Here is a 14,723-nt window from a genome sequence, read left to right on the forward strand (position 1 = left end):
ATGTTTGAGTTTCTTGTGTGCCTCCCTAGGTTGGATCCAGCGCTGGAAATCTTAGGTTGCAGAAGACGTCTAATAATTGTTCAGATCTTTAGTCAATATTGCAATTAGCACATCTTAACCATTATTTAGTAGTTCACTGAATTTTTTTCCATGATTTTCAAAATATCAAAGCAGTTTTTGTCCGAGATATTAACCATAGCAAGTTCATTCAATGTCCGTCTATAAAATTGAAATTGCTGATTTAACGCCGCGGGTGTCTAATCACATACAAGGCAATTTATTTTCAACTATCAACTAAAATGATTGACCGCCCCTATCAATTTGAATACTAATTGCTTTAGTAGGACCCTTAATAGGAAGTAGTTGGTGTAGAGGTGTCGAACCCAATCAGTGAGTTAATTCAATGACGTGACGTCATCAGCAGATGGTGCAGCAATCACGGTATGTAAACTCATGGAACACCCTCTATGATTTCAGGTCAGTGGCTTTGTCGACCATGTGGGGACGGCGTCAGGCCGAGTTGTGTGCTGTGCCCCAACCACGGGGGTGCTATGAAATGTACCCCATCTGGACACAAGTGGGCACATGTGAGTTGTGTACTATGGATTCCAGAAGTTTCGATTGGGTGCGCAGAAATCATGGAACCCATAACAAAAATCTCATCTATCCCGGCCTCCCGTTGGTCGCTCGTGTGTGTCCTGTGCCGCAATCGTAAAGGCGCGTGCATACAGTGCTCGGTAAAGACTTGTAAAACTGCGTACCACGTGACGTGTGCATTTAAACATGGGCTTGAAATGCGAGCTATTATAGAGGACGAGAGTGCAGACGACGGTGTTAAATTACGATCGTATTGTCAAAAACATAGTGTCAATAATAAGAAAGAAAAATGTCCCGGGTCGGGCTCGGAGGAGGAAGAGGTAAAGAGGAAGCGCAGGAAGGATATGACATCGGAGGAAAAGACGCAAGCACGTGCAGCTCGTCTTAAAGAGATTGAGAGAGAGTTCGACAGACACGTTAGTGTAAAGGATATTAGTACGCATCTCCTTGACGTGGATCAGGATGCTATAAATTATATCTACAATTATTGGAAGATCAAGAGACGGGCGGGGCACAATCGTCCCTTGTTGCCGCCCAAGTCAGACGACACGGAGCTGCTCACCCACCGGCAGGAGCAGGCCGACCTCGACAAGATGAAAATGTTTGTACAGTTACGACAGGATCTTGAACGAGTTCGTAATCTGTGCTACATGGTCAGCAGAAGGGAAAAGCTCTCCCGCTCATTCTTCCGCATGCGAGAACAGACATTTCACAAGCAAGTCGCTGTGTTGTCATCGGACGCTAATATACCCGAACCGGAGTTGACAGCCATCATTGAGGCTAATCACGGACCTTCAATATACGACAGATTATACTCACATCCGAACGCGCCGGATCACAAAAACGATTTCGACGAGCTGCTCGCTCGTATTGCGCCTTCGGAGTCTGGAGACGAGAAGAAGAAAGATCGCAACGGTCTTGTGAAGGGCTCGAAATCATCGAACCCTTACAAGAAGCATTACGTGAACGGATCACGACGTAGCGGCAGCATGTACAGCGGTCTTTCTAGCGAGGAGAGCGCTCCAGAGATCTCTCGAACTAGATTCCGAAAAGCCATCGGTTCTAGTACGGAGGACGAGAGTAAGAAAACTGCCACTTCACCAAAGAAAAAGGTATCGCCCAAGGCGACAAAAGTTAAGAAGAAAATGCCGCAATCACCCAAGAAAACTGAGAGGAAGCGTAAGAAGCCGCAGTCTAAAGCGCTGATCGAGAGCAGCAGTGAAGATGAAGCTCTGAAGTCTAAGATGAAGAAGGACCGATCACGCAGCCGGACGCTGCAGCAGATGGAGAAGGAGATGACTGCTGCCGCCGGGAAACTCGGCGCGTCCGGCACCGACAGTGACGATCTTATGCCAATCCGATCTACTAGGAATAACAAATTCCCTATCGACATCTATTCCGACAGCAGCGAGGACAACAAGTCGGATGTAAAACTTGAAAAGGCCAAAGCAGACAAGATCAAGACTGACAAAGAGAAGAAATCTGAAAGAAGTAGACCTGACAAGTCACCAGGTGGAAATGATTCTCAACAGTCTCTGCCGAGGACCAAAGCGGCAATGAAAGAGTTCATACCGAGTCAACCGGAGAAGAAAACTGCTCCTGCAGCAGCGCCTCCGGAAGAAGAGAAACCTGCTCCAAAGAAAAGGGGTAGGAAACCATCTAACAAAGAGAAAAAGGTTCCTACAACTAAGACTGAGAGGCCAGAGTCTGACGATGATGCTAAGAACAAGGAAAATATTAAATTTTCCAAACAGAAAGATCACCCAACTGATCTGATCGTTCCTCAGAGGCAAGCCGCTAAGAAAGCCTCTGAGAATATGCGCTCGACAACTGTCGTCAAGAAAGACGAACCGACGACAGAGACCAAACCTGCGGCCGAGTCCAAGCAGTCGAGCGGAGACGACGTCAAAGTTAAGACTCCAGTGAAATCTACCGGTAAGTCTGCCAAGGGCAAGGAGATTAAAGATGGCCCTGGTAAGGTTGGGAAAAAGAAGTCCAAAGATCAGGAAAAAGAGACCATCGCTTACGTTCCGCAAAGACAAGCAGCTAAGAAAGCCGCCGCTCACATCAAAAGCGGGCTGGGCACCAAAGCACCGGCTACTGAGGCGGATGATAAAAAGAAAGACGAGAAATCTGATCCCATCAAATCGCCGCCGAGTAAGAAGGAAGAAACCAAGAGTTCTAAGAGCGCAGACAAAGAGAGTTCTAGTTCGTCGTCGAACTCGAGCAGTAGCAGCTACTCCTCATCGTCTAGTTCGGAGGAGGAGCCGGAGAAGCCGAGCATAAAGCCGACCGCGAAGGCGCGAGAGATCAAGCCCGCCATCAGCACGCGGCAGCCGTCGATGTTCTCGCCTCCAGGAACTAGGCCCACAGTGGACTTGCCCTTTCTCGACAAGGTGTCAAGACCGCTGTCTTCGACTAGTGCCTCGAGTGATTCTGACAGCTCTAAAGAGTCAGACCGATCAGGATCAGGTAGTCCCTACCCTAAGCGACCGCGACGACGGCGAAAGGTTAAGAGTATCTCCACCGATGCGTCCCCTCGCAAGGCGCCGGACAAGAAGCTTAAAACTTCCGAACGGCGGTCCGAGTGTAGGGTATCGCCGACTCTTGAAGGAGAGGAACCTAGCCGACCCAACGTCGCGCGCTCTGCCACACGTGCTCGGACCAGAAGCGTTACTTCAGGCGGAAATCTGCCTAATAAGTCTGATGCCCGATCTAGAAAACCATCTAAAGACGACTCCGGTATTGCCGTTGGGCCCAATAAAACTCCCAAAGAGAGCAGCCAGCCCAGTGAACTTCCAACTGCGGAGCGGAAAAAGGACGAGGAGGTAAAGAAAGAATCAAAGACTGAGCCCGCTGTCGTCGAAGTAACCAAAAACGATGTCAAAACCAAGCCCTCGAAGGCTTCCAAGCGCAACAGTGAGTCCAACGAAGAGAAAGATAAACCGGCAACACCCGACATCAGAACCCCGCCGAACAAAGTCAGTCCGAGGAAGAGCACGGAAGCGAAACAAACCAAGCTGAGCAACAGGCGCATGAGCGTCAAGGAGCCCGTCGCCAAGGACAGGCTGTCCAGCGAGGAAAGCCGGGAACCGCCCGCCAAGAAAGACCGAAGGCTCAGCAGGCTCGAAGTTCACAACACCACCGCTGAAAGGACTAACCTGTCGCCTGTCAAAAAGGCGAGGGAATCCCTAATGGAAAAACCAACAATAGAAGCGACAGAGAAGAAGAGTCCAGTGCGGATCAATGACGACTACCATGACAACGACAAACACTGGTTGCCGAAGGCGCCGAGCCCTAACGCTATTCCACCTCCTGTGGAGAAGCCCGGCGGTAACGAGAAATACATGACAGATGACAAGTCTATGGACTCTGACTACACAGATAAGAGCAGTGTTAAGATGATTGCAAAAATACAAGCTAACCTCAATGAAAACACCATGATCAAATCACCAAAGACCCCGATGGACGCGAGGACTGTCAATATTGATCATTTGGAAGTAGAAGCCGTAGCCAGGAACATGAGGAAACGGCCAACTGACAAAAAGTTTATAACCCAAGACGCCAGTCATGTGCAAGGTGTCGAGATCTCTAAGAGTGCCAAGATACCTTCGAGCATGAACCCGTATCCTAATAGAATGTTCACGTCGCCGCACACCAGACAGGACGAACTGTTTAATTTCGAACTGATGGCCGTAGACGATGGATTCAACCACGACGATATCATCAAACCTTTTGCTACTTACCCCGAATTCTTTTTCAAGGAGGATTCGAAGGAACAAGGAGTGCAAGAAACACTCAACTTAGTCGACAGACTCAGAATGCAACTTACTAAGAAAGTACCGGTGGATAACTCGACGCAGGACGAACCTATCGTGATCAATGACGATAGTGTAAAGGATGAGGATGACAACGACAACGCGGTCCCGTGCTCTAATGCCATCAAAGATGACGACGACCTTGATCACGCGCCTGCGAAGATAGCCTATGACAGGCCCGCGTCGCGCTCCGAACAGTCTCCCCCTAAAGAAATACGTCATACGACTGTCAACCATGTAACTCACTCGGGCTCGCCGCCGAGACATCTGTCTGCTAAAAATTTAGTGATGGACAACAAAGACTATAGACAACATCCTATTCCAATGACCAGCAATGAGAAGTGGTCGGCGACGCCGTTGGTTCACATAGACTCACAGAGTCAATCCGCCAACGATCGGAAATATGATTCATACGGCGAGGACGCAAAGGAACCTATGACCGTGCAGTCAGATGTGCAATCAGAGGTGGCCGATACGATATCGCTGTCGAAACAAAGCGACGATTCTCAGTCACACCTCTCAGTGGTTGACCACTCCGTGCAGGGCGACAACGATCAGGAATTAACACAAGATAACCAGAACTATGAAAACAACGACTCGATGATACACTCAGACTGTGCCACTATATCATCACCCTATGTCAGTCAGGAGAAGTGGCGAGAGAGCAAGATTACCACGCGACGCTCGTCCGCCTCCAGTACCAATTCCGAAGGGTCTGTTTGTTCTCAAAAAGTTGCATTAAAATCTCGTTTGAACGCGATTGATTCACGTCCAGGTAATGTGATGCCTGAAATAGATACTTATCCACCAATCCCTGCCTATTCGCGTCCAGTGGAGCCGTCGATGCCACTAAATCAATACACTACATATCCCCCGGACGCGTCGCCGTTCTTAAGCACGTTGCCGTTATTTACGGGGCCGTGCGCTGTGCCGCTGCCATCGCCCGGACCGCCCATGTACGTACCGTACACTGCGACGTCGCTGTTACCGCCGAAACAGTTCCCGCTGTCATTTTCGACTTCATCTCAAAACTTAGCGCTCACTACTGCTATGATCGCGCCGCCGACCCCGAAGCCGATGGACTCGCCTCGCGACGAAATCGACGTAACGGGCAGTGACAAATTCTCAATACATGTCCCATCCAGCCCGAGCGTGAGCGTGGACTCGTACTCCACCGAAACGAATAGCAATAGACCTACGACGAAAATGTCTAACGACAGCAATGAAACAATGTCCAGTTTGATACCGCAAGATTCTAAATCGCCACCCAAACTGAGCAAATCGGCCACTAGATTTCCCGGCAAGTCGCCCGGCAAAAGTCCCGGCATATCGCCGAAGCAGAGCGACGCACCGAAGGGCACGAAACGCGCCAGTAACAGAAGTAATAGAAGCCAACGCGGCCGGGGACGGTCCAAGAGCCGCGGACAAAGCGGCTTCCCTCCCGTCGACTACCTCGGCAACTCAATACAAAGCAAGCTTGTCGGCACAGTTTACGACTTCAACGAAGAAATCGCCAATGATGGTGTCGATCTCAAAGCTCTCCGTGACAAGCGGAAGTCTATCGATGTCAGAGACGACAGGAAGTCTGAGTACAAAGATTCGTCTCAATCTCCTCGCGTCATTACTCCTCCTCACAGTAAGAGACCTCCGATGTCCGACAGTAAAGACACGAAGCCCTCTACTCCCGACCCTGACGACCCTAATTCGTCGCCCTCGAAAGGGTTCTCTCAGGTAGCCCCGGTATTACCTGGCCCCGTCGATATGCGCACCTATCAGCCTTTTGAGAATCCAGTCCCCACAACAGGAGAAACTTATAATTCTTCTAGTCTGATGGTCTTTGCGAGCGGTACGGCTGACCAGCATTTGGCCGAAATTGATGTCGAAGTAGAGAAACAGCTGCACTCCGCACTCATGGCCAGCAATCCTCCGTCGGGCTCGCCGGGCCGTCACCACGATCCGCCGGGTCACAATGATCCGCCCAAGGATCCACCGGCGACTCCGCAGTTGCCTAAAGTTTCGCTTTCGGACTCCAGAAATCAACTTAAAGTGAAGATAAAGGGTCCATTCTTGGATGCCAACTACTCGGCCAGTTGCTCGTCGCAACCGGTGGTACCTCCACCGCCGGTGCCCACCCACGACCTCAACACGCCGATAGCGTCTACGTCATCCGGCACGGGAGGTTCCGGCAACTTGAGACGCATGCGTAAGAAAGAATTATTGCGCCAGTACTGGACTCAGGACATGAACATGGACGACCCGTCTACGTCAGCGGCGCAAGTGGTGCCGCCGCCCGCGGCCCCCTCACCGCTCACCCGCGCCGTCATTACTATTCCGAAGGCTGTAGCTTCCATGACGAGCATACCGACCCGGGAAGATTATAAAACTGTGGACACTCCCGTCGAGAAAAAGAAACGCAAAACCACGAGCGGTCTCTCTCGCGAGTTGAGGCACCTCGAAGTGAGCATGAACGATGATGTCGATCCTTCCGACGACGTCAAATTATCTACTATCGCCGGCACTTCCGGCACACAAACGCACAAACGTCGAGGACGCAATGCGACCAAGTCGTCGGCGTCTGCGACCGTTACCTCTGCTAACGCGGGCACAGGCGCCGCCGCAGCGAGCGCTGGTGCGAGCGCCTCTGGCGCCGGCCCTTCCACGAGCAGGGGAAGCACCTCTTCACCGGTTACGCCCAAACTGAAAATAAAGATCGGAGCCAACACGGCAGCGGTGCAGCAGGTGCCACCGGCGCCGTCGCCCGTGCCACCAGCCCGTGAGCCGACGCCGCCGCGCGAGCCCTCGCCTCCGCCGCGCGCCTTCTCACCGCAACCAGGGCCCTCCACCGAGGACCCGTCCGACTCGAATCGCCCGCCCAAGAAGCGCACTCTTCCTAAGCCCAGTCTCGAGGATCTCCGTCGTGAAAGTATGAAGTACCGCCGCCTCGTCATGGCCGGCTTCAACGAAGACGAGCTGCTGCAGTTCCAAGAGATGGAAGAAGAAAGGGCGAGGAAGAACAAAGCGAAGAGTGAGAAACGTAAGAAAAAGAAGGACAAGAAAAGTGGAAAATTAGAAATTGTGAACAGTGAGAGTGGTGACAGTGCTACTAAACTCATAATAAAAATTAAACGTGCTAGCGATACCGAGACGAGTAGGCCCAGTAGGCGGGGGAGCTCGGGTCCCCCTGCGACGACGGAGCAGTACGACCCGTTCGACTACGACCCCGCGGCGCCCGACCCGCTCGCCATCGACCCGCCGTCCTCGGAGAGTTCTTCGGGGGTGCGCCGGGTGCGTACCGACAAAGTGACACCGATCCGGTTAAAAATCACGCGCAGCTCCGAGGGTTCCGGCTACGTGATGAAGGAGCCGAGCCAGGCGCCGCCCGCCGAGACCGCCGAGCCAGCCGCCGGCGCCGCCACATCTCCCGTGCCCCTACCGGTTAGGTGACAGTTGCGAAACTGCGCTAAGAGTGCACCTGAGCGCCCAACACCGGCCGCAACTACCCCTAAGGGTAAGGGTAAAGGCAAGGGCAAAGGAAAGGGAAAAGGTAAAGCGAAGGGAAAGGCATCGGCATCAACACCGGCAGCAGCACCGGCCCCGGCACCAGAACCGGAGTCGGAGCCCGACGTGGAAGTGGAACCGGAGCCCGAGCCAGCACCGGCCGCGGCCCCGCCACCACCAGCGTCACCGCCACCGCCGCCGCCACCAGCCAAAGCACCCGCCAAAGGCAAAGGCAAAGGAAAAGGTAAAGCTGCAGCTAAAGGTAAAGGCAAGGGCAAGGGTAAGGGTAAAGGCAAGGGCAGGGCCAGGCGTCGCGTCGTCCTCACTAGTGACAGTGATACGGACAATTAAATGGACACTGTTATCTTAGAACAAGTAAATCTCCTGTATAGTTAAACTAAACTACTGATATTGTCTGTATATTTTTAAAATTTAATATTTATTTCACATTAATAAATTGTATGTATAAAAAGCTCAATGATTAACTTAAAGTTATTCTAAGGTAATAAAATATAGTTTGTGCATGATTCTGCACAAGTAAATCTTATAATAGTATAGCATATATTATATTTTTGTTATTAACGTTATTTTGTGCCTCACATGGAATCTCATAATTTTTTTTCATGAATTAATTATGTATTATTATAAGTTATGTATTCTGAAAGCTTCGCTATCACAAAAAGCATCACATTCACTCGTTAGTGTTTCAATAGCATTTATAAATTTGTAGCGTACGGTCCAGATCTCACGACTCCGCGTGCGCGCGCCTGCGGCGGCCGCGTGACACTAGGTGACACTAGGTGACACTATGACATCGATCACACGATCACACTGATGACACTCACATGACAGATACAGAGTGGCACACACTCACACTCGGCTATATGTAACACAATCAGCTTATGCTTCGGACTTCACCAAAGATTGATCGCTAAAAATTACTCTAAATATACGGGCATTATTCTGATAACTCGAAAGATTCCACTGACATCTTAGGGATCGCATCGACATTTGTAAACGTATTATATATACAACAGTACACAAGGTTCCGTTCTGCTCGAGGACGAACATGCGTCACTAACACTATGTAAAAGTACAAGCCGTGACCGCTATCTGGCGCTAACACTGGTGTCCCAGCAGAACGCGTCACGTAACACGTCAGATAACTGCGTGCCATTACAATTAATAATTAATTAAATTATAACAACATAATCGCTAAATGTCGTTAGATATGTGTCCTAACTGAAGTAGGCTAAAATATTGTGTATTAAATACCTAAATTGATGTAAACTAAAGTCGAATGTATTTGTAATATTTAGAGGAGACCGTGCGCGGCTGAACGACCACGCCTTAGATAAGTCTGTGTTACAATCCGTAGTATTTTGTGCTAGTAGATATATGAGTACGATAAATAGTTGATATATAAACATTTCAAGTAAATAGGATAAACCATTTATGGAATTTAGAGTTGTACGCGTCAAGCTCGATGCGTGTCCACGAGCATGAAGTGTAACGCGGTAATCACGGCGCAGGCGAGTTACAGCGCGTTCCAATAAGCATCACATATTTAGTAGCAATGAAGGACTATGTTCTCGCGACACTAGGGACATGATACGCTGGTATCGTCGGTGCCGTGTCTGCCGGCTCACGTGCTGCTAGACACTCTAGTGGGCACGCATGGAGGTTGTGGCGTGTGTTAGTGATACGCCGGCGTCGCTGTGCGGCCCGGCTAACTGTTCCCACTCGTATTGTATGGTTTTCCTACTAGAACGTAACATTTGTAAATATATTCCCGCGTGGTCGACTCTCGCGAGCGGTCTTACGAGAAAATGCTTATTTCCTATTATTCATATCATTTTGATAAATATAAATAATTATGATTAAGATATGTTTTGAAATTAGACTTCAATGAACTGATTGGAATATTTATTTGGATGTGGTCAGCGCTCTCGGCACGAGCCGCGGCGAGCGGCTACTATGTTCGAATCGACTGCATATTATAATTGACACACAATCTGGTAGCAATCGTTGAAACTGATTTAAATATGATTTAAGATGTTGAAGCACCGACACAGTAAAAGTAAATAATAATATATGCAAGTTTTATTTAGCGCGAGTCATTCCTGCCTCGCCGTGGCATATGCCGAGTGTTGCTCGATAAAAAAGTGATGTACACAATATGATTTAATTTGTTTGTGCAATATTCAAAAATACTCACCATTTTTTAGTCAATGATCGATTGACCGTAGGCAGGTGTGTTAGTCTTAAGTGCATGTCCGTTAACGTAAGCGTCATGTTGCGTTCTCATTTGTAAATATTTATAGACACTAAGGCCTTGTCCAGATTCGCGATTAAAAATCGACCTTTTATGTATTTTGTGTTCAGTTAACGCAAGAACGTCGTTGTTGAATGAAAATAATTTATCTACCAACTAATTTGTTTTACTTTTTTATATTGGAATGTTAAACGATTTATAAACGATGTCTCTCGGTTGGTTCGATTAGGATGAGTTAGGATTGCAGTATTTGTGTGTATCGTTTGTCGTGCGCATAGTATTACATCTGGACTTCGCCTTAGCGTAGACGTGTAATCAGTAAGTAAGGGCCACGTCGTAAGGTGAGCGCGGCGACGCGACTGAACCGTTAGATGGCCAGTATGGCCGCGGCCTATCAATGAGCTTAGTATAAATTTAAAAATATTTAAAAATCACAGTTTTCGTAACATTAAAGTATAAAAATGTAAGCTTAGTACCAATCTGAAATTAATAATTTTTGAAATATTAAATGGTTATTAGAAAGTTTTCGATTCAGTGTTTTAGTATGATTTCTGAGTCACGATGTAATAACGTGTTGCGCAGCGGAACTGTGTTCTGTATGTTCCTTGTATACGTTATATGCGTTATATGGACGGTCGTTTACGTTTGCTATCACAAAACCTAATGAGGTTGTAGGCTGTGCTTATTTTTGCTTTATATTCTTATTTAAATATCACAATGAACAGTACCACCACAAAGTTCTAGATTCAACATAATCAACATCCTATACAAGCGTGTGTACGAGTTGACCGTGTCTAATAACTTCAACTTTTATACTTTTATATTTTTTAATATGACTAAATTTTTATTTTATTTTACCAGGGTGTCGAATAACCCCCTTTAATTAAAGATCTACTAACACTATCAGTGATGCATTTATTGGATGGTAATGTGAATGAATGGTGCCTGTAAAATGAACGATTCTAAAATATAAATTGAACAAGAAAAATAAAAATAATAATTATAAAAACTGATTTATGATTTTTCCCCCAAAAAAATATATTTATTATCTATATCATTGAAATAATTGAATCACACAAACGTCCATTGTCTAAGTACATGACCCAAACCCAAAAATGATATAAACTTAATTTGGCAAAACCCTTCGCGTTCACAAATTGTACATAATATGTGTCGATGGCTTGGCGATTAGGATACAAAATGCAAATTATCATATTTAAGTAACAAACAAATTAATTAGTTGTTTTATGTCTATATAATCGATATAGCGACATATAGTAATAATTTAATCCGTTATAATATTAAATAAAAGTTACCATAAATGTTTAAATATTTATTTTTGTAAATATCACGCTTCAAAATATTTTCTTCGGCTAAATTTAATAAAAAACGAACGATAATGGCAGTACTGAAGGAGATTTGCGTTGTATTTCACATTTGGTTGAGATTATCCGGCCAGTCTTGATAATAGCCATATGGGGTTAATGTATTTAAGTATCAAATGTAATTAATTAAATTATGTAAAATAGTTACAAATGTTGCAGTAATGGATTATAAAATAATAGCATCAGTCATTATGTAGCCTATTAGTGTTAATGTTTCATTTGGTTTCAAGATAATTTCGACTACGGTGCAATGTAATATAACTCTACCAAGTGCAAATAGCGCAGTGTTTAGGCTGTTGACTTTGACAAACTAAATTCCACCTAAACTTGTAGAGTGATAGGAAATCACACGGTTTATATGACACCTTTAAATTATTCAGGGGTTTATTGACCTTAGTTAGACATTGTTTCAGTAATCGTTGATCAGCATGTTAAAACATTCTCTCAAGTAGACATTATGTAAAACTACGGCTTAAATTATTAATTAATATAACCTTTAACTGGTCGGTTTAGTAAACCATTTTGGAGAGTAACAACTGAGTGGGTCACTGATAATATCAAATTTGTTGATTCGGTATTACGGGCAAACTCCGGAATAGTCAGGGTGATGCTCTTATAATGGACAAGGCACTTTTATGTCTCAATATTTATATAATATAGCTTCTAGGTACTATTTAATATAGTAATAAACTTTTGAAAAATATTTATTAGTAGGCTAAACAATTTAGCGTAACAAATAGTTTGCCCATGCCTATTGTTCAACATTTCTGGATACAGTGTCGACATTGCCCGGGTAGTGTCAACATTGTCTAAACATACTACTTGTTTTACCAAGATCTTGCATATTAGTGACATTTAACTCATTGCAAATTCATCATGTTAACATTGTCCGGGCAATATTAGTACTGCTTGCGATTACGGACTTTGCCCGTCCCCTTCGAAACCACAAACTAATAGTATTGTCGCGTTGTCTATATTTAAAATACTATTCTAAAACCCCGTGTAGAGCTTAATGAACCCATTTTAAAATTTTTGACTGATTTTTAAAGTAATTTAAAGTATAGGCAATGTGTATAATAGACGTTCTTGGAGAAATAAATCTATGTAAATAAATTTGACTCTAAAACTCAAATCATACTGACGGAAAATATATCTTGACAACATAAATTCAAAAAGAAAATAACTAAATATGTATAAACATTATCTTTGGCACCATTCTTATGACATGTTTTATACAGTTTTAAAAATAAATTGCTAGGTTTAATTAATTATGTATTTTAGCCGGACGCATGCGCCCACGAACAACTAGTTTTAAATTCCCCTTCGTTATAAACAACAATTATTCGGAATATATCGTTTAATCACACAATCATTTATATAAATTATATTTTCGAATGTTTAAATCTCACAATCAAATAATATTTCCTATTAAATTTAAAAGCAATGATTTATTAGTTTGAATGTTACAAAATCACGATACAAGGCGTCTTCCTTATCGAAAAACTTATTGATGATTATTATTTAAAATCGAAGGGCGGTGTTCGTGTCATGTCTAAAATATTAGGGAGAAAGTAATCGGAGATGGGAAACAACATTGTTGACTTGATATAAAGTAATATTTTGCAGTCGATTGTGGCCCGGTGTCCGCCTGTCTTTATCCACGCATCACATTTTATTTACAGTCTTAAACTAGCTTTACAGTATATTGTTATCATGACAATTATAACGAAGTAAACGCGTTTAGCGGTATTATTTAGTATATAAGTTTGTTGACTAGTTCGTTCGTCTTACATGAAGCTACTAGCTGAAGCATGTCTCGTGCTTCGTCGGTGTACAGTTAATACACTGCCGTAAACTCTTTTATCGTATGAAATGTTTTCATTTCGTAAATATTTTAAGTATAATTATTATGATGTAGGTCCACAGTGTTGTTTCTCAGTACTGCGTTCACGAGTCGGCGAGTCGTTCGCACAAACGTACGTAGGGGTAAACGCGACACTAAAGAACATCACATTTCTATATATATCGTGTCGATAATTACCTTATTACTGTGATTTGTTTTAATTTATATTATAATCGATTAGATTCTTAAGTATAATTTTTGTATTCTGAGATTCCGACTGCAGGGAATAAAAATATAATCATTTAATAATGTACATATGTTTAAAAATTTCTTCTGTTATTAAATATTTTTTTATATAAATACTTGCATGTAATTTTTTAAATATTTTGTCGATGTAAAGAAAAATTAAATAAATAATGAATATGTAACGATTTTTGGTACATTACTATATTAGATACGTGTTGTTTAGAATTCGTGCTTTAAGCGCATGATTTTATAATGAGTATTTTTAGTTAACCCGAGTGTTGATACATCAAGTGTTGTATGGAATTGTCATTTACAATGTATCGTGTGTTGTTATGTATGTGAGTAATATTATACGAATAATGAGTATGTGCGAGTGAGCGAGGTGCGGGGCTCTCGTGGCACTCTCCATAGCTACTTCGTTCACTACAATATACATGAAATTAATTCGATTCGATGCTCTAACAAATAATCTGAATATTACTTTTCTATTAGATTTAGAAGTAGGTGAGCAATGTTCGTTTCGGTAGATGTCTGTATTATATCGAGGAGCGGGACGGCGGCGCGGCGCGCTGCGGGCCCGGGCGGGCGTGCCGCGCGCACCCGCACGCAGCCGCGCGGGCCCCAAGCGCGCCCGCCCGCCACGCTTACAGAGTATCGATGTTAGATGGCTGACCGTCGCGTTCCAGTCATTAGGATTAGACAATTGAATACATATAATATTATTAATTTATAACGTAGTTCTATCGTTATTAAGTATTAGAAGTAAGAGATTAAAATGAAATCTTATACCATTATCCGTATAAGTATTATGATCAACAATTTCCATTGTTTTTAAACTTAGTGTTGTTAGTGTAAAATTATGTTTTAAGTGTAACTTGTACAAACTACTTGTGTACAGCGTGTAAATTAAGACGATGGTAGATGTCGCGGTTGTCGCGACATTGTGAGAGGGTACGTGTGGACGGACTTTTATGTAAATAGTTAAATACTATCTTGTAAAATATAACAAGTGTTTTCAATGTGCACATAGTCGCCTCATTCATTAATAAATTTTTTAGATC

The 14,723-nt window shown here is 44.4% G+C and overlaps 1 protein-coding gene across 2 annotated transcripts in view; it reads left to right on the top strand.

Annotated features, from left to right (window-relative positions):
* rno (PHD finger protein rhinoceros) overlaps nt 1–14,723 on the top strand; it is a 60,225-nt gene extending 45,502 nt beyond the window's left edge. For both annotated transcript variants that reach the window (XM_076135310.1, XM_076135311.1), the window contains exon 6: nt 478–14,723. In XM_076135310.1, coding sequence (XP_075991425.1) covers nt 478–7,859 — 7,382 coding nt within the window. In that variant the 3' untranslated portion in view covers nt 7,860–14,723. The remainder of the gene's footprint in view (nt 1–477) is intronic.

The sequence above is a fragment of the Anticarsia gemmatalis genome, chromosome Z (genome assembly GCF_050436995.1).
Source record: "Anticarsia gemmatalis isolate Benzon Research Colony breed Stoneville strain chromosome Z, ilAntGemm2 primary, whole genome shotgun sequence".
Taxonomy (NCBI): domain Eukaryota; kingdom Metazoa; phylum Arthropoda; class Insecta; order Lepidoptera; family Erebidae; genus Anticarsia; species Anticarsia gemmatalis.